This window comes from Cydia strobilella, chromosome Z, assembly GCF_947568885.1.
Source record: "Cydia strobilella chromosome Z, ilCydStro3.1, whole genome shotgun sequence".
NCBI lineage: Eukaryota > Metazoa > Arthropoda > Insecta > Lepidoptera > Tortricidae > Cydia > Cydia strobilella.
In genome coordinates this window covers 61,163,345-61,180,456 of record NC_086068.1, presented here as the reverse complement: position 1 = coordinate 61,180,456, position 17,112 = coordinate 61,163,345, and the positions used below count along the sequence as shown (strand labels likewise).

The window sequence follows — 17,112 nt, the reverse complement described above, 5'->3', positions numbered from 1 at the left end:
CTGCGTGGAATAAGTAATTAGAATATTAAATTTTACTTAAGAAATTATTGATTCCCTATACAAAGTTTCACCCCCCTTTTTACACCTTTAAAGGATGATTTCTGGGATAAAAACTACCCTATACCCTAGGAAGGACTCCTCGGGACTCAAACTATCTCTATACTAAATTAAACTAAATCGGAATTAAATATATCGGTTCGAATCCGGCCTTCACCACTGGAGGGCTTCGTCACTTTTTCTTTAATATATGACATCTATTACAGTTTTTAAACTAAATCGGTTCAGCGGTTTAAGCGTGAAGAGGTAACAGACAGACAGACACATATTCGCATTTATAATATTAGTATGGATTAACATACCTATCAAATTGTCCAATCTTTGTAATAAAACTCAAAACCGTACACATGTTTTTATTGCAAAATTTCAATTTCGTTTTCAATATAAGTACTTTCCCAACATTCAATTTAGGTACCTACATTAAACATTGAAAGAATTCTAATTTTACAATATTTTTATATGAAGCATGTAATAAAAATTCGCGTTTAGAGAATTATCTTATTACTCAAAACTTTCGCAACACACATGAAAATGTGCAATCTAATTGTGCAACATTCACTTAATAACCGTAAAATTCACAACTATATTGTTATTACAAAATAGCACCCCAGTAGCATTTATACGTCATTATGACGTCAGCGACGTCATTATGACGTAATAATGCCGTCATTATGACGTCGCTGACGTCATTTTGCTACCTGGGCAATCTCGTTTTCTACTTTAACTTTCTGATAAATATTAAAATATTTAGGATAAGGAGCAATCCAATTGTGCAATATTCAATTTAATAATAATAAAAACCGGCCAAGTGCTAGTCGGACTCGCGTTCCAAGGGTTCCGTACATTACACAATTTAAACAATGTATTTTTTATGTGAATGTCTTTAAAAAACCCGTAGGAGTAGGATCAAAAACTAAGTAATTAAGTCCGACTCACGCTTGACTGAGAATTTTTGACCCAGTAGTTTCGGAGATAATGGGGGGGAATGGTCATTTTTTGCCTATTTTCTTGAATAACTTCTAAACTGTTGATTTTAAAATTATAAAAAATATATTTGAGATTCTCACAATGAGCTCTTTCATTTGATATGTAATACGATATAGTTTGACAAACTTTATTTTTTAATTTTCTCATCTGCCCCCCAAATGTTTGTGCGTGTTTAAAATTAATTTGTTTACGTTGCATATCCATCTTTGAGTCACAACACTTACATATGTGTACCATTTCACCTTAATTGGTCCAGTAGTTTCGGAGAAAATAGGCTGTGACAGAGGGACAGACAGACAGACAGACAGACAGACGCACGGAACCCTAAAAATAAACATTTAAATCTCAATTCTAGAATAGCCACAACGACTATTTTTCATAAGTTTACTTCAATCGAATTGAACATTCAGTTACTAATAATATAATTTGAAACATTTATATATATTTCAAAATCGCAATCCAATTTCTGTATTTGTCACATGAACACGACAAAAGAACAAACAAAACATTAACATTTCATTACGAAACGATAAAACAAAAATAAAATGCTGAGAGGAATTATTTTTGTCAGTTTACTTTTTCTATGTCGAGGATATATGAATCCTCAATTGCAAAATTTATTAAATGAGTTGCGACAAAGCAGGTTCCTGCCTAAAACCTGGGGCACCGTCATCGGCAGCGGAGAGCGGCGCCACCCCGGCCCGCACCCGCGGCAGTACGCCCAGGTTGCCGGGTTGCCAGCCGAACCAAACTTCCACAACACCAGTAAGTTTCAATTTAAACTTTCACGATTTTTACTCATTATTATTCACCACGACGGGACTTAATCGCGTAATAGTACATTTCGATGCTAGTGCGGAAAGTATGTCATTACGTAAGTAATGACATCGTCAAGTAACGACTCGGGCCGAGTGAAGAATGACATTTCCGCACGTGTATCGAACGACGTTTTTTAATACAGTTGCGAAAAAATAAGAAAAGCAACAAGTAAGGAATGGAATTCGAAACTTTTATATTATTAATTCTGTGATATCATTGACATTATGAAGAAGTGTTTTTCTAGCTTTTATTCGACTAGAATAGATTTTGTTATTATTACTCACGTTAGACCGGGCCGTGACCGGGCCGGAGCTGCCGGCTGTTACTTTTCTATGACATGACAGGTGATCACGTGATGCTTTTTATAGAAAACGAAGCGCCGGAAGCTCCGGCCCGGTCACGGCCCGGTCTAACGTGAGTCATCCTTAAATCCCGTCGTTATGAATAATAATAAGTTTCAATTTCATTGAGCGCTACCGCGTTTAATTTCGCCGCTAGGGGCGCTAGTGTAGATGGAGTGTTTCAAAATCTCAAATGCATAGAAGTTTTGGGGGTTTCAAGCTTTTTTATCGGGAATTTTCACTCCTTATTCAATTGTGGTAAACCTTAGTCCATCTTTGATTAATCATGGTAAACAATAGATATAGCTCAATTTAGTGGTTTAAAAAAAGTGCCAACTAAAATATATATGCAAAATTAAACGGCCACTTTCCCGAATAAAGGTTGAGGGAGACGATGGCTGAGATACGCGTCATACTCGTGACCGGGTGCTGTTTGTGGAGACCGGTTATAAGTACCTATATTTTACTTTTGAGTGGCATTAACGTGAGATACTTCATTCGGTTCTTGTCTGTTTGTCTGATTTAATTTCTAGTTTTTAATTACTGATATAACAAATCAAGTCTTGGAGACCCTTTACACCTCTAAGGATAAATTGATGATCGTTTTCTTATAATTTACATTTTGTCTCTGACACCTAGAGACTTTTACATCTCTAAACAATTTTAGTAGGTACTTGTCTGTTGTTTTCATATTTTTATTATAGTTTTTTTTGTGTAATTCGACATTTAGAGACTGGATACATCTGTAACAAAGTATCTAATATTTTATATTTGTAATTTTTCGTTATTTTTATTGCTTGTAGAAAATTGACATGTAAAAGTGCCCCTGTGGTTTATTTCCTGAATAAATGTTATATGTTTGATATAAGTATACCTATTGGCGCTAACGCCGCACAGCGTCGCGCGGCATTGTATTTATATCGGAGCATCGTTTATAATGGCGCAAGCGCCATCGACAATACGGTCCCTTTTTATAGAAAAAAGCACATATTACGTATTACGACAAAGTTACTCGTATTTCCGCAGTCGCTGGTGTCGACAGTGGTAGCTTCGAGCCGCGCGCCCCCGGCCCGCATCCGCACCCGCATCCGCACCCGCACCCTCATCCGCAGCCGCGCCGGCAGGCGCAGGAGTCGCAGGACAAATCAACGTCGGAAGACTCGAACTTCAGCAACACGCGTAAGTTTTAAACACTCAGTCATGAAACAACAAGAGAGGAAAGTTGGTTTTTCTTGCGAGTGTTTATTTTGAGTCCCGAGAAAGCGAAAGATAAGTTAGAATCTTGAGCGTAGCGAGGGACTCAAAAACACGAGATGTAAAATAACTTTGCTCTCGTGTTGCACACATAATTTTTCGCCTCAGTAGTGAGAACATATTAAAGGGTAAAATGTATTTCGAATTACACGGAATAATACATAAAAAAAAATGTATTGTATGCATGGAGGCGGAAGAGACAGCCGCCCACGTCATCCTCGAATGTCCAGGGGTGGCAGAATACCGGGCACAATACCTCGGTTCGCCGGGGTCTCTCCCAGAAGTCGTCGGCAACATCAAGGGTCTGCTAGGCTTCTTGGAGGAGTTGGGTTGGCAGGAGTAGTGCCGGCAACCCATCACGCAAAATAGGCGCATCGTAAGACGTCGAGTTGCGGAAACCTAGCCCGCGAACACCTATAACCTATAACCTATATGTATTGTACAAAAAGTGAACAGTATACCGGTTTGTGGATTGAAGTTTGGGTGGACAATGAGACTGGGCTATTGAAAAGAAGTCCGGACACCTGCCATAAAAATGCTAACACACGTTATCGAGGCAGGTGGGACTTGCCGCTGACTAGATGGGCCCCTGAAATTGCCGTCGTGAAGACGACCAGGAGCAACACCGGTGTGAGCGGCTCAGGGGTGTCGAGAGGTGTGCGCCGCTTTCTACCCAGTAACTGTTAACAGCCACTGTGCCAACTCGCGTCTTATGCATCTTTCACTTCCACCCCTGGAGGCTCTAACGACTCCTCTCTGGATGGCCAATGAAGGCATGCCAGAGCCGAGAGTCCAGTTGCGGTCCACTTCGACCAAGGAAGACACGCCGGAGACGGAGACCCTGACCGACTCTCGGGAGCACTCTGGTCCGTAGGGTAGGGTCGTTACTCGCCAACAGCTCGCCACAAACTGCCCTGCGGGCCGCCACAAGCTATTATTTGTTATTATTATTTATTGATAACTTGTTGACTACCGACGATAAGGTATTTTAATTCTAACTATAATATTCCCGTGAGACTTAAACTTATTAAAGTGTAACTTGTAGCGGTCGGCGCTTAGCTAACAGCATTTATACGTCATTATGACGTCAGCGACGTCATTATGACGCCATAATTACGTCATTATTACGTCATTATGACGTCGCTGACGTCACTTTGCTGCCTGGGTACGCTATTATTAACGACGCTCCACTAATACGATGCTACGCGACGTAAACGCCAACCGCCATAAGGGTAAAGGTAACCCGTGGAACGTCACAAATTATTTTACCACACCAACTGGTAAAGGCCCTCTTGATTGTTCAAAAGCTAATGAGAGAGTTGCATTTCATCCACATGTGTGGCAAAGTAAACAGATCCAAATTTTGTGTTGTTTCCTTATGTTAGCTGATCGAATTGACTTTTATGTGAGGATTTTGAATGGTAATTTTTCATTTGGGTTTGATTTTTTTGGTATTTTACATTTTGTATTTTCCTCGCCTTGGTGTGGTGAAAGATGTGTGGCAAAGTTTTTGTTTAAGCCTCGTGCCTTGAAACCCTCGCAACGCTCAAGATTCCACTTTTCGAACCATATTAGCACGAGCGGTTAAACAACAACTTTGCCCCCATGTAAAACAAATAATAACTACATAAGTAATCCGTTTCAAAGTGGTCCTCTGCCCACTGATTACCAGTAGTTCGGAACTGTCAAATTTTTGTTCTAACTGACAGGCTGATATCGTCCGGCGGACTGATAATCAGTGGGCCCCTTAAGACAGACGTAAGTTGTTATTTATTAGTCTCTTTTAGATTTCTGCCCAATGCCAGGCACGGCGCAAAAAGGGGCCACTCTGGCCCAGGAGAGCGATTACCCGTGGATTGCGCGGGTGATACATGCGCCTCCCAATGCGGTCATGGCACCTCTTATATGCACGGCGGCTGTGATCTCGCATAGAATCTTCATTACCGCTGCCAGATGTATTGCTACGTAAGTATATCACTCTGGGCACTCTTTTTTCTGACAAGTCCTTCCGGCGCATAGCCTTTACCTACTTAATTATTAATAGCCATACACGCACGGATTTGCCAGTCGGATCTGCCTGAAAGATGTGTCTGGCGGACACATCCGTCAATGTGTGGCGAGAAATAGACACAGATTTGTCCGCCGGATGCCCGTCCACTGCCCATCTGTGTCTATTTCTCGCCACACATTGACGGATGTGTTCGCCAGACACAACTTTCAGGCAGATCCGACGGGCAAATCCGTGCGTGTATGGCTAGCTAATACAACCTGTTTTTTCTTTCAGAGCTAAAACCGACTACACAACTGTAATATACTTAGGAAAACATAAACATGGTGTGAAGGCGTTTTTATTTCCGGCTAAACCCTCTAAACAAATGTTCGATGACGTTGGGTTTATCGTTACATGGAACATTGGTTTAAAGAATGATGAGTACAAAAATATCAAACTCACTTCAAATATACGGGACAATAACAAATCTTTTAACTTTTTTGAAGAATGGGCTATAAATAACCCCACTATCGTAGGATTTATTGCACCGGTAAGAATTGTAATGTTTGGTCTGTTGGCTTTGATTCCATGTTAGGGATATAAGTAAATAGCATCCATTGCAAAGACTTTAGTATTAGAAGTGTTAGAACAAATTAAATAATTTTCAGGAAATATTTTAATTTCTTTTGTGTGCATAAACATCAAGAAAATACAAAAAATCAACCATACAAAAATAAGACAACACACAAAGAGCATAGATGCTCTCAGCTATGCCAAAAAACTTAAATGGAGGTGGGCGGGCCATGTAGCACGTACTCAAGACAGGCGCTGGACAGCAAGGGTGACGTCGTGGAAAGGACCTCTAGGAAAAAGAGGGATAGGAAGACCTACTATGAGATGGCAAGATGATATCACCAAAATTACTGGGCCAAATTGGATACAAGTGGCAAAGGACCGAGATATATGGAAGGCTTTGGAGGAGGCCTTCACCTGTGAAAACGGGGTTCTTGAATAATATTATATATATAGAACGCTTAAACAAATATGAAATAATGTAAAAAAAAGTTCAAGAAATAAAAGGCTTTTTATTTTTATTTTTATTTTATTTTATATTGTGTGCAGCGCCGCCTAGCGTTCGCAATGTGGTAGACTATAGAAAAATAAACACAATCATAACCGTAATAATTATAATACATATTGTGTTGTCCGAATAATAAATGGGCAGATGCGCTAGCAACACTTGACTGGTCAGCTGTCATGGCGCTCGGGGTGAAGCGGTGCACAGTGTCGATGATAATAATTGTTATCCTAAGAGTTGTCAGGCCTGTCGACCTTGTCGGTCTCGCATCGGTCTATTCAGCCACCAAAAACGGTGTCTCTCCGGTGTTACACCATAAATCGTCTGCAATAGACGCAAAGGCCAATGATGATGATGACGGAGAGTTCATAGATTGATGAACTAGAATGACAACACATTTTTTTTTGTTTTCGAACATCACGGACTAAAAAATAAAATCTAAAAACAAAAAAAAAAAGAACTAAAATAAAAATTTCTTAAAAATTTAAAACAAACTTTAATTTTAGGAAGATTCACCGGAGACTCATGAGCTTTACACGCTTGAAAATACGCACACGAGCAACAGAGTCTGCAACGAAATATACCCAGTGACGAAGAACTCTCGCGATTACCGGGTGCCCTGCGTCCATTCCTGCGGCCCCGAAGAACACGACATGAACAGGGAGAATTGCCGCCGCTACCTGCTTGGACTGGGGCACATGGTTGTCGACGAACAAACCAAAGAACTGATCGGTATAGTTACGTGGACGTGCGGCAACATTGCTCGAGACAGACGTAGTAGAAATGAGCTGCCAATGCCTCTTGGGTTAGCGGTGCCTAACAGGAATACTTTTGAACTAGACCTTAAATGTTCACAGGCAATACGAGCTTATGCAAAGATACGCTCTGAAAACAATCTTAAGCCTGGGGTATATAGAGCATTGTGTAATCACATTTATTAAACCTTTCTTATTATTATACCTATAATATTCCCCTGAGTCCCTGAGGCCTTTATAAAGGATTTAATGTTGACATGTGTAAAGATCCAAAATTAATAAAAAGAAAAGTCCCTTAGGAAGTTTTAATATTTCGCGCTAAATGGCGATGGCGGCGTGATACTAAGAGCGAATTGCTTACCGACAATCCGAAATATAAGTATAACGCCATTCTTAGTAAATAAAATGAATATTCTTGTCAATTCGCCGTCAGGTGTCCAGCAAGATGCCGCGTAGGTGGAGGGAAGTTTATCCCCAAATTTACTACTCAATCCTCTTTATTTGTCTAATGTTTTATGTTATCAGTTAGTATTTTGTATGTTAATTCTAATGTTTTTTTTATTTTTTATTTAGGAAACAAACAGTCACATACAGATAAGTTTAAACTTGCAGATAAGACCTATAGTTCCATTAATTATAACATACTGATATTGATAACAAGTAGAAACAGGGCTTGTTCGGCACTGCCTATAAATAGGAAGATACACAGAAGTAACAATTGGATACACAACTAATAAAGTACCTAAGTATGTATACCCAGTGACGAAGAACTCTCGCGATTACCGGGTGCCCTGCGTCCATTCCTGCGGCCCCGAAGAACACGACATGAACAAGGGAGACTTGCCGCCGCTATCTGCTTGGACTGGGGCACATGGTTGTCAACGAACAAACCAAAGAACTGATCGGTATAGTTACGTGGACGTGCGGCAACATTGCTCGAGACAGACGTAGTAGAAATGGTCAGTGACATGCTTACAAACATACATACGTTACATAAGACTATAGAACAATTACAATTTTTTTTTTTAAAGCAAAGACACTGCTAATAATGTTGTTATTATTTTTGTCGCAAGTTTGATTTTATAAGTACAATTTTATTACGTTTAAAATGTATACACATATATGTGTATGTAATCATCACCCTGTCCTGGCCGGTTTCGGCCTCGGCGACTGAGTTTGTACTGGCTAGTGAGAGCGACGATCGAGAGCTCTCAGGTGGCTGACGTAGCCTATTTTAGCAGTAAATGTACGGCTACACTCACCGCAGGTCAACACCCCTCCGACAAAATTGTAGTTTATCTGGAGCTTAATTTCATGTGAACGGAACACCTTGACGCGCAGTTTGCCGAAATCAGCGGCAACCGCTCCGATTCTGTTATTAATTTCGTCGTCAATGTGGCACTTGGATGTTATTGTGCTCGCCAGATATCGGAATCTGTCTACTTGCTTAAGGCCGTAGTCGATTTTGGAGCAAAAATGTAAAATTGATAGATTTAGTCGTTGAAATTATACACGTTTTGTTACGTAATATCTAAATAACAAGTATTGGTTTCTATTAGCACGTCTTCTCATCCTGCCTTTTAATAATGAGGTCAAGAGCGTGCGTCACCGGTAATATATGAAGAGAAGGGGCAGTTTTTAAAAATTCATCAAAAAATTATACAAATTGATGTATAAGAATAATTTCAGCAAATGTTGTTGTTATTGTTTAAGTATAAAAAATTACGTTGAAATTAAGTCGATATTCAGAGAAATTGTCACTTGTTTTGAAGTAATTTCTGGAGAAAATCTAATTCGTTTAACTTTCATTTCCTCGAACTAAGTCATATAACAAAAATGTAATCTGATAAAGGTCAAGTACAGAATATGTGTAATACAAATTTACCATTTTTAGCAGTCCAAACTTTATGAAATTTACAAATAAGAGCGACAAAATCAGTGCTTTACGCGCGTTTACCTAAACGTCCATCAGAAAAAAAATCATTACTGATTTAGTGAGTCTGTTTTAAAAAAATTGATCTGATAAAAGGCAAGATAAGAAGACGTGCTAATAGAAACCAGTACTTGTTGTTTCAATTAGGTAACAAAAGGTGTACAATTTCACCGACTAAATCATAGTATATAGAGCATTTTTGCGACTAAAATCGACACCGGCCTCTTAAAAGAGTCGTCGCCAAGCCTGACGTCAATGGGCGCTAGTGTCTCCAACCCCATAATTTCGGTTTTCTTGACACTGATTTTAAGGCCGCAGCGCTCGGACTCATTGAGGCTCGTGATAAGCGTTTGTAGGCTATCCCGGGAATCCTTCACAAAACACAGGTCGTCTGCGTACATTATCTCCGTAATAGTGGCTTGAGAAGTATCTCAACGAAAGTATTCGTGCGCGCCTTTAGTCGTGCTAGATTAAACACTGCCTGATAGCTGACTGATGTGCGAAAACGAATACGGATGTCATCCGCTTACGTTTTTGTAAGGCATCTCTGACGACAAACAGCAAAGTAAAGAGCGAAAAGAGTTGGTGCCAAAGCGCATCCTTGCTTGACGCCACAAGTGACACCAAAGTATTCAGAATTTTCGCCCCTTACGCTGGCATTGCATGCCGTCGTGCAGATTGCAGAAGTCTAATGAGCCTGACAAACTTATCCGTGCATCCCTGTTTCGCTAGCACCTTCCACAAGGCTTCACAAGGTACGCTGTCAAAAGATTTCACAAGGTCAGCAAAGCAAAAAATTTGTCGCTGACCAGTTCTCTACTCTTCTCTTGAAGTTGGCGGATAGAGAAGATGGCTTCGCAGGTGCCTCGGTCAGATCGGAAGCCAAATTGTGTCTCCGCATATTGACGGAGGACCTTCTGACAAAGGTAAAAGACGATTCAGCAATATGCGAGCAAAGACTTTACCCGCAGAAGTTAGGAGAGAGATGCCCCTTTAGGAGTTGCAGTCTGATCGGTCGCCTTTGCTTTTGTATAAGAAACTGATGAGGGATATCCGAACTCGTTCCTGCTCCCACATCTGCTTAAATAATATCCGGAGAGTCTCATGCAACTCCTGCCCCCCATATTTGAGGAGTTTTCTCTTTCTATTTTTCTGTTGCTGTATTGCAGTGACAACCTCTTTTATGGTCTTCTCATCATCATTGGTCAAGCTTTGAAACGATAGGGAACGGCACTAATGAATTTATGTACATTTTTAATGTGGATCAATAGTTTTAATAATTCAACTAAAATTATATTTAATTTGTAGTTTTTTTATATTTTTATTATTTGTTTAGTCGTGCTGATTTGTATAAACACTGCCTGATGGCTGACTTATGTGCGAAAACGAATACGGATGACATCCGCTAACGTGTTGTAAAGTGTTGTATTATATTTAAGTTGTATTTGTTGCGCTCTCTCGGAAGGGTTTCCATGGAAGACCAGCGTCGGGGACCTCATAGGTTCCTTGACATGAAGCTGAGTGGAGACCATTTCAGGAACGCGTTATAACCAGCAATCTATGTCAGTTATTAGGGAGGGAGGGGCACGAATAACATCTTTGTGTCCCGGCTTATCTCGCCTGCAAGTGGTCCTCCTGCTGTTAAACGGAAGAGATAGCAACAGAGAAGGAAAACTTGAAACAAACCCGGCTCGGTGCCAGCTGTTATGCACCTGCAGCCAATCCGACTCCGCGCGTATTGACTTCTTTCCCGCGGATCTAGTCGGTGAGGTCGAGAGAGAGCCAACTTGGGCAACCCTGTGTCTCTTCGTTTGTGTCCCAGGCGATGCAGTGTCTGTGGAGAGGAAACTTCACCCGCGTTGGTTCGCCGCGTGGAAAACAACACGGGGAGTGGCAGTGACCAGTAATAAGTCCAAACAGATAGGCGTGCCACGGGCACACTACACCTGCCTATCTTGCGGTCGTGGTTGCCGCTCCCGTATTGGCTTACACAGCCATGTGAAACGTCACCCTACCTGACACTGTCTGTATAGTCTGCAATAGACTGAAAGGCCTATGATGATGATGTCAGTTATTAGTTAAGTTTAAATAAAGCGTTTTTGAATAAAGCATCTTCTATTCTATTCTATTCTATACTGCATATCTGCAGCACGATCGACAGCAGGATCTTTAAGTGCTATAACTTTAAATCAATTATATTGCATCTGTTTATAATTTTTCTGCATTACAAATTTTGTTTCAAAAATTAACTGTAGGCCTTTACTTAAATAATATTGGAGTATTAAAAAAATATATCATGAAAATTGACTTTTTTACTACCTCACGGAAATTCTTATAAAAACGTAACAACTTACGAAAACAATATAATTTTGTATTATAATTGTAATTTAGTATCTTGAGTATTATTTTCAATCAAAGCTTTACATCTAAACTCATGTCATCCATAAAAAAAAATCTATAAGACGATGTTCGTCAGAGTTTACTAGTAGCTAGTCCATCATTCGGACTTTTTTGTTGATTTTGACCCAAATCCTTAGTTTTGTTTGTTTGCTTGAGGCTCTAAATGATAGTGCCGCCTATGAAAAACCAAGTATTCAGTCAAAAATCGACAACAAAGTCCGAATGTTCGACTATTAGTACACTGACACATAGATCGTCTTATGGAAAAAAATATTTTTTTCTGGATGACATGGGTTTATATGTAAAGCTTTGATTGGAAATAATAGGCAAATACGTGAGTGACCCGTTATTAATATATTTAATAGGAACTTAGCTTAAGATAAACTAGCAAAATGTATGGATTGTTATATCTAAAATATATATAGGCAAGATACTAAATTATAATTATAGTACACAATTGTATTTTTTTCGTACGTTGTTACGTTTTTATAAGAATTTCCGCGAGGTAGTAAAAAAGACGATATTCATGAATTTTTATACTTCTAATATTATTTAAGTAAAGGTTACAGTTAATTTTGAAACAATGTTAAGTAATGCAGAAGAATTATAAAAAACCGGCCAAGTGCGAGTCGGACTCGCGCACCGAGGGTTCCGTACTTTTTAGTATTTGTTATTATAGCGGCAACAGAAATACACCATCTGTGAAAATTTCAACTGTCTAGCTATCACGGTTCATGAGATACAGCCTGGTGACAGACAGACAGACGGACAGACGGACAGTGGAGTCTTAGTAATAGGGTCCCGTTTTTACCCTTTGGGTACGGAACCCTAAAAAAGATCCAATATAATTGATATAAAGTTATAGTTTTCCCCTAATTTTCATTTTCCTATTGACTGCTATATTATTGCACACAACTGTACAGTCTGTACATGTCTTTATCTACAATCTACAATTTTATAATTAAAATATCTCTAAATTTAATAAATTTTACATGATGACATATCAATTAATATAAGTATCAAAAGAGATACCAATATTCCATATAACATATATGTGAGTACTTCAACTCAAACTAAAAGCCCCTTTTACTCCTAAGATGAAGAAAAAGAAATGATTAGCAGCTCATTTAATGAAAGTAACAGAATCATGTCTATCTCTCGACGGCAGATAAAGAGCATATTAATCTTATCTCATATTTGTTCCGTAATACGTGAATTGGCAGTACACACGCAGCACCGGCGGCCACACAACCAAGGCTCAAAACCGGCTTTTCCATCATACAAAAAATATCTGTATAATACGTTATTTTTCGTTCTTTGTACTTCATTTTTAATGGGACAATCTAATAATACGAAGTTGTTACAGGTCAAGTTAAAAACTTTAATACCGAACGAATTTGTATTTTCTGTCGCTCATGGAAATTTGATAACAATACCTGAACTAAGTAAACATTTACTTGTATCTTAGGTATGCACTTTTTGTAGGTCGATGTATCAGTGGGTAAATGCTTACCGGACAAAATGGTTATTTATAATAACAATAAACTAAGTGACTATGACTAATCTTCTACTGTCTAGAAAGTTAATTGGTGACATAAATAAATAATTAATTTGTACAGTATAGATCTGTCCTACTTTACTTAACTTCTATGTAACTATTTCTAGTAGCATTTCTGTGTCCTCGTACGTCTTGCCGATGAGCAATCTTTGTACAGCTCTTATGCAGACTTTACTGGGCATTGGGTAAATATTCAATAACAGATTGAATTTATTGTAAAGGAAAGAGCCGAGGAAACAGAAAAACTTACGTGTGCTTGCGGAGCGGAATTAATCTTTGGTGCAAACAATGTCTGCACGTCGCTTGCCAGATAAGATCTGAGGCTATGAGTAAATATTGTTTTACTACTGTGTTCAAGACGAATAGCTGTCGAACGCTGAGAACTTTACACTCGGTCAACAATTGGGCCGTGGGATAACGTAAGGGACGGAAAGTGCTAATTTTGAGAACTGCCCTCTGAGCTCTTTCTAAGTCGATGATCGTTGTCTTGTTAGCTCCTCCCCAGGACGTGATACAGTATACTAGCAGCATAGAGTAACTTATACTAGAGCGGTACTGTCATAGTAAATTTTGTAACCCCAGTAAATTCACTGCCATCTGTCGACACACTTTAAAACTAAAAATGAAGATTTATAAAAATACGATACAATGTATTTAAATATAGATAAATGATTTTTTTTATTTGCATTAGTTATTTTTATGATTTTGACCCATGTTCTTTCACTGATATGCGTTAAAATTGTTAAATAACAAACGAAACCGTCAACGCCATTTATACGACTGTAGGCCAAAACTAGTAGCGCCCTCTGAACGAGAATCAAATCTTCTTGATTTTCGAGGCACGTTTTTTCCTTAGACTGTATCCATCTATTACGGAGTTATATCTATCTTTGCTAGCAGTGATTGACAAAGTGCAAGATAAACGGATTTAATAGGAGTCCGATTTGCCGCATGTCTTAGGTTTTTAAAAACATAAATTAACTTTCTAACTCTAGCCGTCAGAGATTCAATGGGTGCTTTAATGTTAAGATGCTGATCGATGATAACACCTAGGTACTTGATATTGTTAGTGGTACTGAGTTTTGGGCAATTATTAGGACAGAGGTTGACACAGTTAGCCTAATATTGTTCGAGAAATGGGCCCCTGGCCTAGCCAAGGTGACAATTGCTATCGCTTCGACAACGAAACGCTTTGTGTCTCTCTATCACTCTTCCATATTAGTGCGACAGTGACAGTTGCGTTTCGATCGCTACGGAGCGTTAGCTATTGGCGTGTTGACTACGCGGCCTGACGCCGCAATTTCACCACGGTGACAGGTGCGACAATTGTAAAACATCAATGTTGCTGACGTCACAGGCATCCATGGGCTACGGTTACCGCTTACCATCGGGCGGGCTGTATTCCTGTTTGCCACCATCATTGTAATATTTAAAAAAACTTTATTATATCGGCAAAAAACAGGTACGTATATGACGATGATGACGACAATTGTCACAAGATTTATAAGAATTTTCGGTAATTCTTGACAGGAAATAAGTTCTGTGTCGGAATTTTGCGACAATTGTCGTGTTTCTTGTGACAATTGTCATTAGCATCGCAAAGTAAGTACTTATTTATTGGCGATATAATGGAGTTTTCTATTAAAATGTTGGTGGCAAACAAGCACACAGCCCGTTCGATGGTAAGCGGTTACCGTAGCCTATGGAGGCATGTGACGTCAGTAATAGTGATTTCGACAATTGTCGCACGTGTCACCGTGGTGAAATTGGGGCCTGACCGCGTTTATCAATAGTGTGGCTGGCGGAGACGGCGGGCAAGCCATAACCCCCCGCCGCGGCCGCCGGGGACTCCAACTTGTGATACTCGATTACGTTCTGTAATTGCCTCGTTGTCATTATCGGACAGTTCGGACACTCAAGTACCTATGGTGGTCAACGAGCGTATGACGCAAACATTATTTATAAATTACTAGCTTTTGCCCGCGACTTCGTCTGCGTGGAGTCAGTAACAGCAGCTAGTGTAAGTTTAAAGCCTGGAGAAAGTCTAATAGCAATCATTCAATTTGAACATAACATAATACACACAAATTATCAGGCATTCATTAATCATCTCAAGATTCCACCCCGCTTTTCACCCTCTTAAGGTATGATTTTCGGTATAAAAACTATCCTATGTACAGATATAGTTTCTCCCTGAGAAACTATATCCATGCTAAATTTAAACCAAAACGGTTCAGCGGTTTAAGCGTGAAGAGGTAACACACAGACAGACATACTTTCGCATTTATAATACTAGCTTTTGCCCGCGACTTCGTCTGCGTGGACTTAGTAACCCCAGCAAGAGTAAGAATAGCGCCTGGAGAAAGTCTTATAGCAATTATTCAATTTGAGCATATTATGCACACAAATTAGCTTTGCATATATATGGTAAGGTCCTAGATTCGTCCTAGGTTCATTCGTATTGTAACAACACAAACCTTATTGACCTTCCTGTGAGACTATTTACATATTATAAAGATACTAGCTTTTGCCAGCGACTTCGTCTGCGTGGACTTAGTAACCGCAGCTAGAGTAAGAATAGCGCCTGGAAAATATCTCATAGCAATCTAAATTTGAGCATATTATGCACACAAATTAGCAGGCACTTCGTTAATTATCTCAATTCCACCCCGCTTTTTACTTTCTTAAGGGATGATTTTCGGGATAAAAACTATCCTATGTCCTTCTCCCTGAGAAACTATCTCCATGCTAAATTTAAACCAAAACGGTTCAGCGGTTTAAGCGTGAAGAGGTAACACACAGACAGACATACTTTCGCATTTATAATACTAGCTTTTGCCCGCGACTTCGTCTGCGTGGACTTAGTAACCCCAGCAAGAGTAAGAATAGCGCCTGGAGAAAGTCTTATAGCAATTATTCAATTTGAGTATATTATGCACACAAATTAGCAGGCACTTCGTTAATTATATCAATTCCACCCCGCTTTTTACTTTCTTAAGGGATGATTTTCGGGATAAAAACTATCCTATGTCCTTCTCAGGGACTCAACCTATCTCTATGCTAAATTTCATCTAAATCGGTTCAGCGGTTTAAGCGTGAAGAGGGAACACACAAACACAGACAGACAGACAGACGGACAGACAGAGACAGACAGACAGACTTTCGCATTTATAATATTAAGTATGGATTCGTCCACACCAATCATAAAATAATGTTATTAGTTTAAGTGGAACGCAGTGCTGCAGCTCACTATTAACTCGGCGCATTGCCCAGAGCTCTGATACTATTTTCTCCCAATCAGGTTGAATCAGTATTATCTATTAATTTATAGCCGCTAATGCAGCCGCTATCAATCATATTTCAATTTCCATCATTACGCGGCGACTAACCGTGAAATTGTGGATTTGTATATTGCGTCACGCGCATTTTAGGTAACGATAAGAAGCTGTGTAAATTTTATTAGATAGCGACTATTATGGTCCACCGTGTAGAAGCCATAAGATGGGCCAGGGTGTAGTGGTGTCGGATGGCTTATGGCGCGGCGGGATGGCGATGTGATGGCCACGGTGTAGGTTTTTCGTACGCACATGAAAGGTGGCTAGCGATGGCGCGTACACATCTACGCGTGGCCCATTCCATAGTGGTCTCAACCATGGCATGACCATCTCCCTGGTCCAGAGCTGCACGAGAGGAGCCATAACGTAAATATTGTAATTAACCTACTACCATTTTACAATGCTACAATTCCTAGTTGACTACGGAACCCTATTGTTTACCGTAAAAACCTGAAGGTGATATCTTTTTGGTCGGTACTTTACTTGTCTGGTTATACTAGAAGCAAAGATAGATATAAAGTTGGATACAGTGGAGAAGCGCTGGTGGCCTAGCGGTAGAGCTTGCGACTTTCAATCCGGAGGTCGCGGGTTCAAACCCCCGGCTC

At 39.7% G+C, this 17,112-nt stretch overlaps 1 protein-coding gene across 1 annotated transcript in view; it reads left to right on the top strand.

Annotated features, from left to right (window-relative positions):
• Positions 1–1,640: 1,640 nt before the first annotated feature.
• Positions 1,641–17,112, top strand: part of LOC134753807 (uncharacterized) — a 68,515-nt gene continuing 53,043 nt past the window's right edge. The window contains exons 1-6 of the mRNA XM_063689749.1: positions 1,641–1,809; positions 3,231–3,383; positions 5,246–5,423; positions 5,743–5,764; positions 7,033–7,258; positions 8,042–8,186. Of these exons, the coding sequence (XP_063545819.1) occupies positions 1,641–1,809; positions 3,231–3,383; positions 5,246–5,423; positions 5,743–5,764; positions 7,033–7,258; positions 8,042–8,186 (893 nt within the window). The remainder of the gene's footprint in view (positions 1,810–3,230; positions 3,384–5,245; positions 5,424–5,742; positions 5,765–7,032; positions 7,259–8,041; positions 8,187–17,112) is intronic.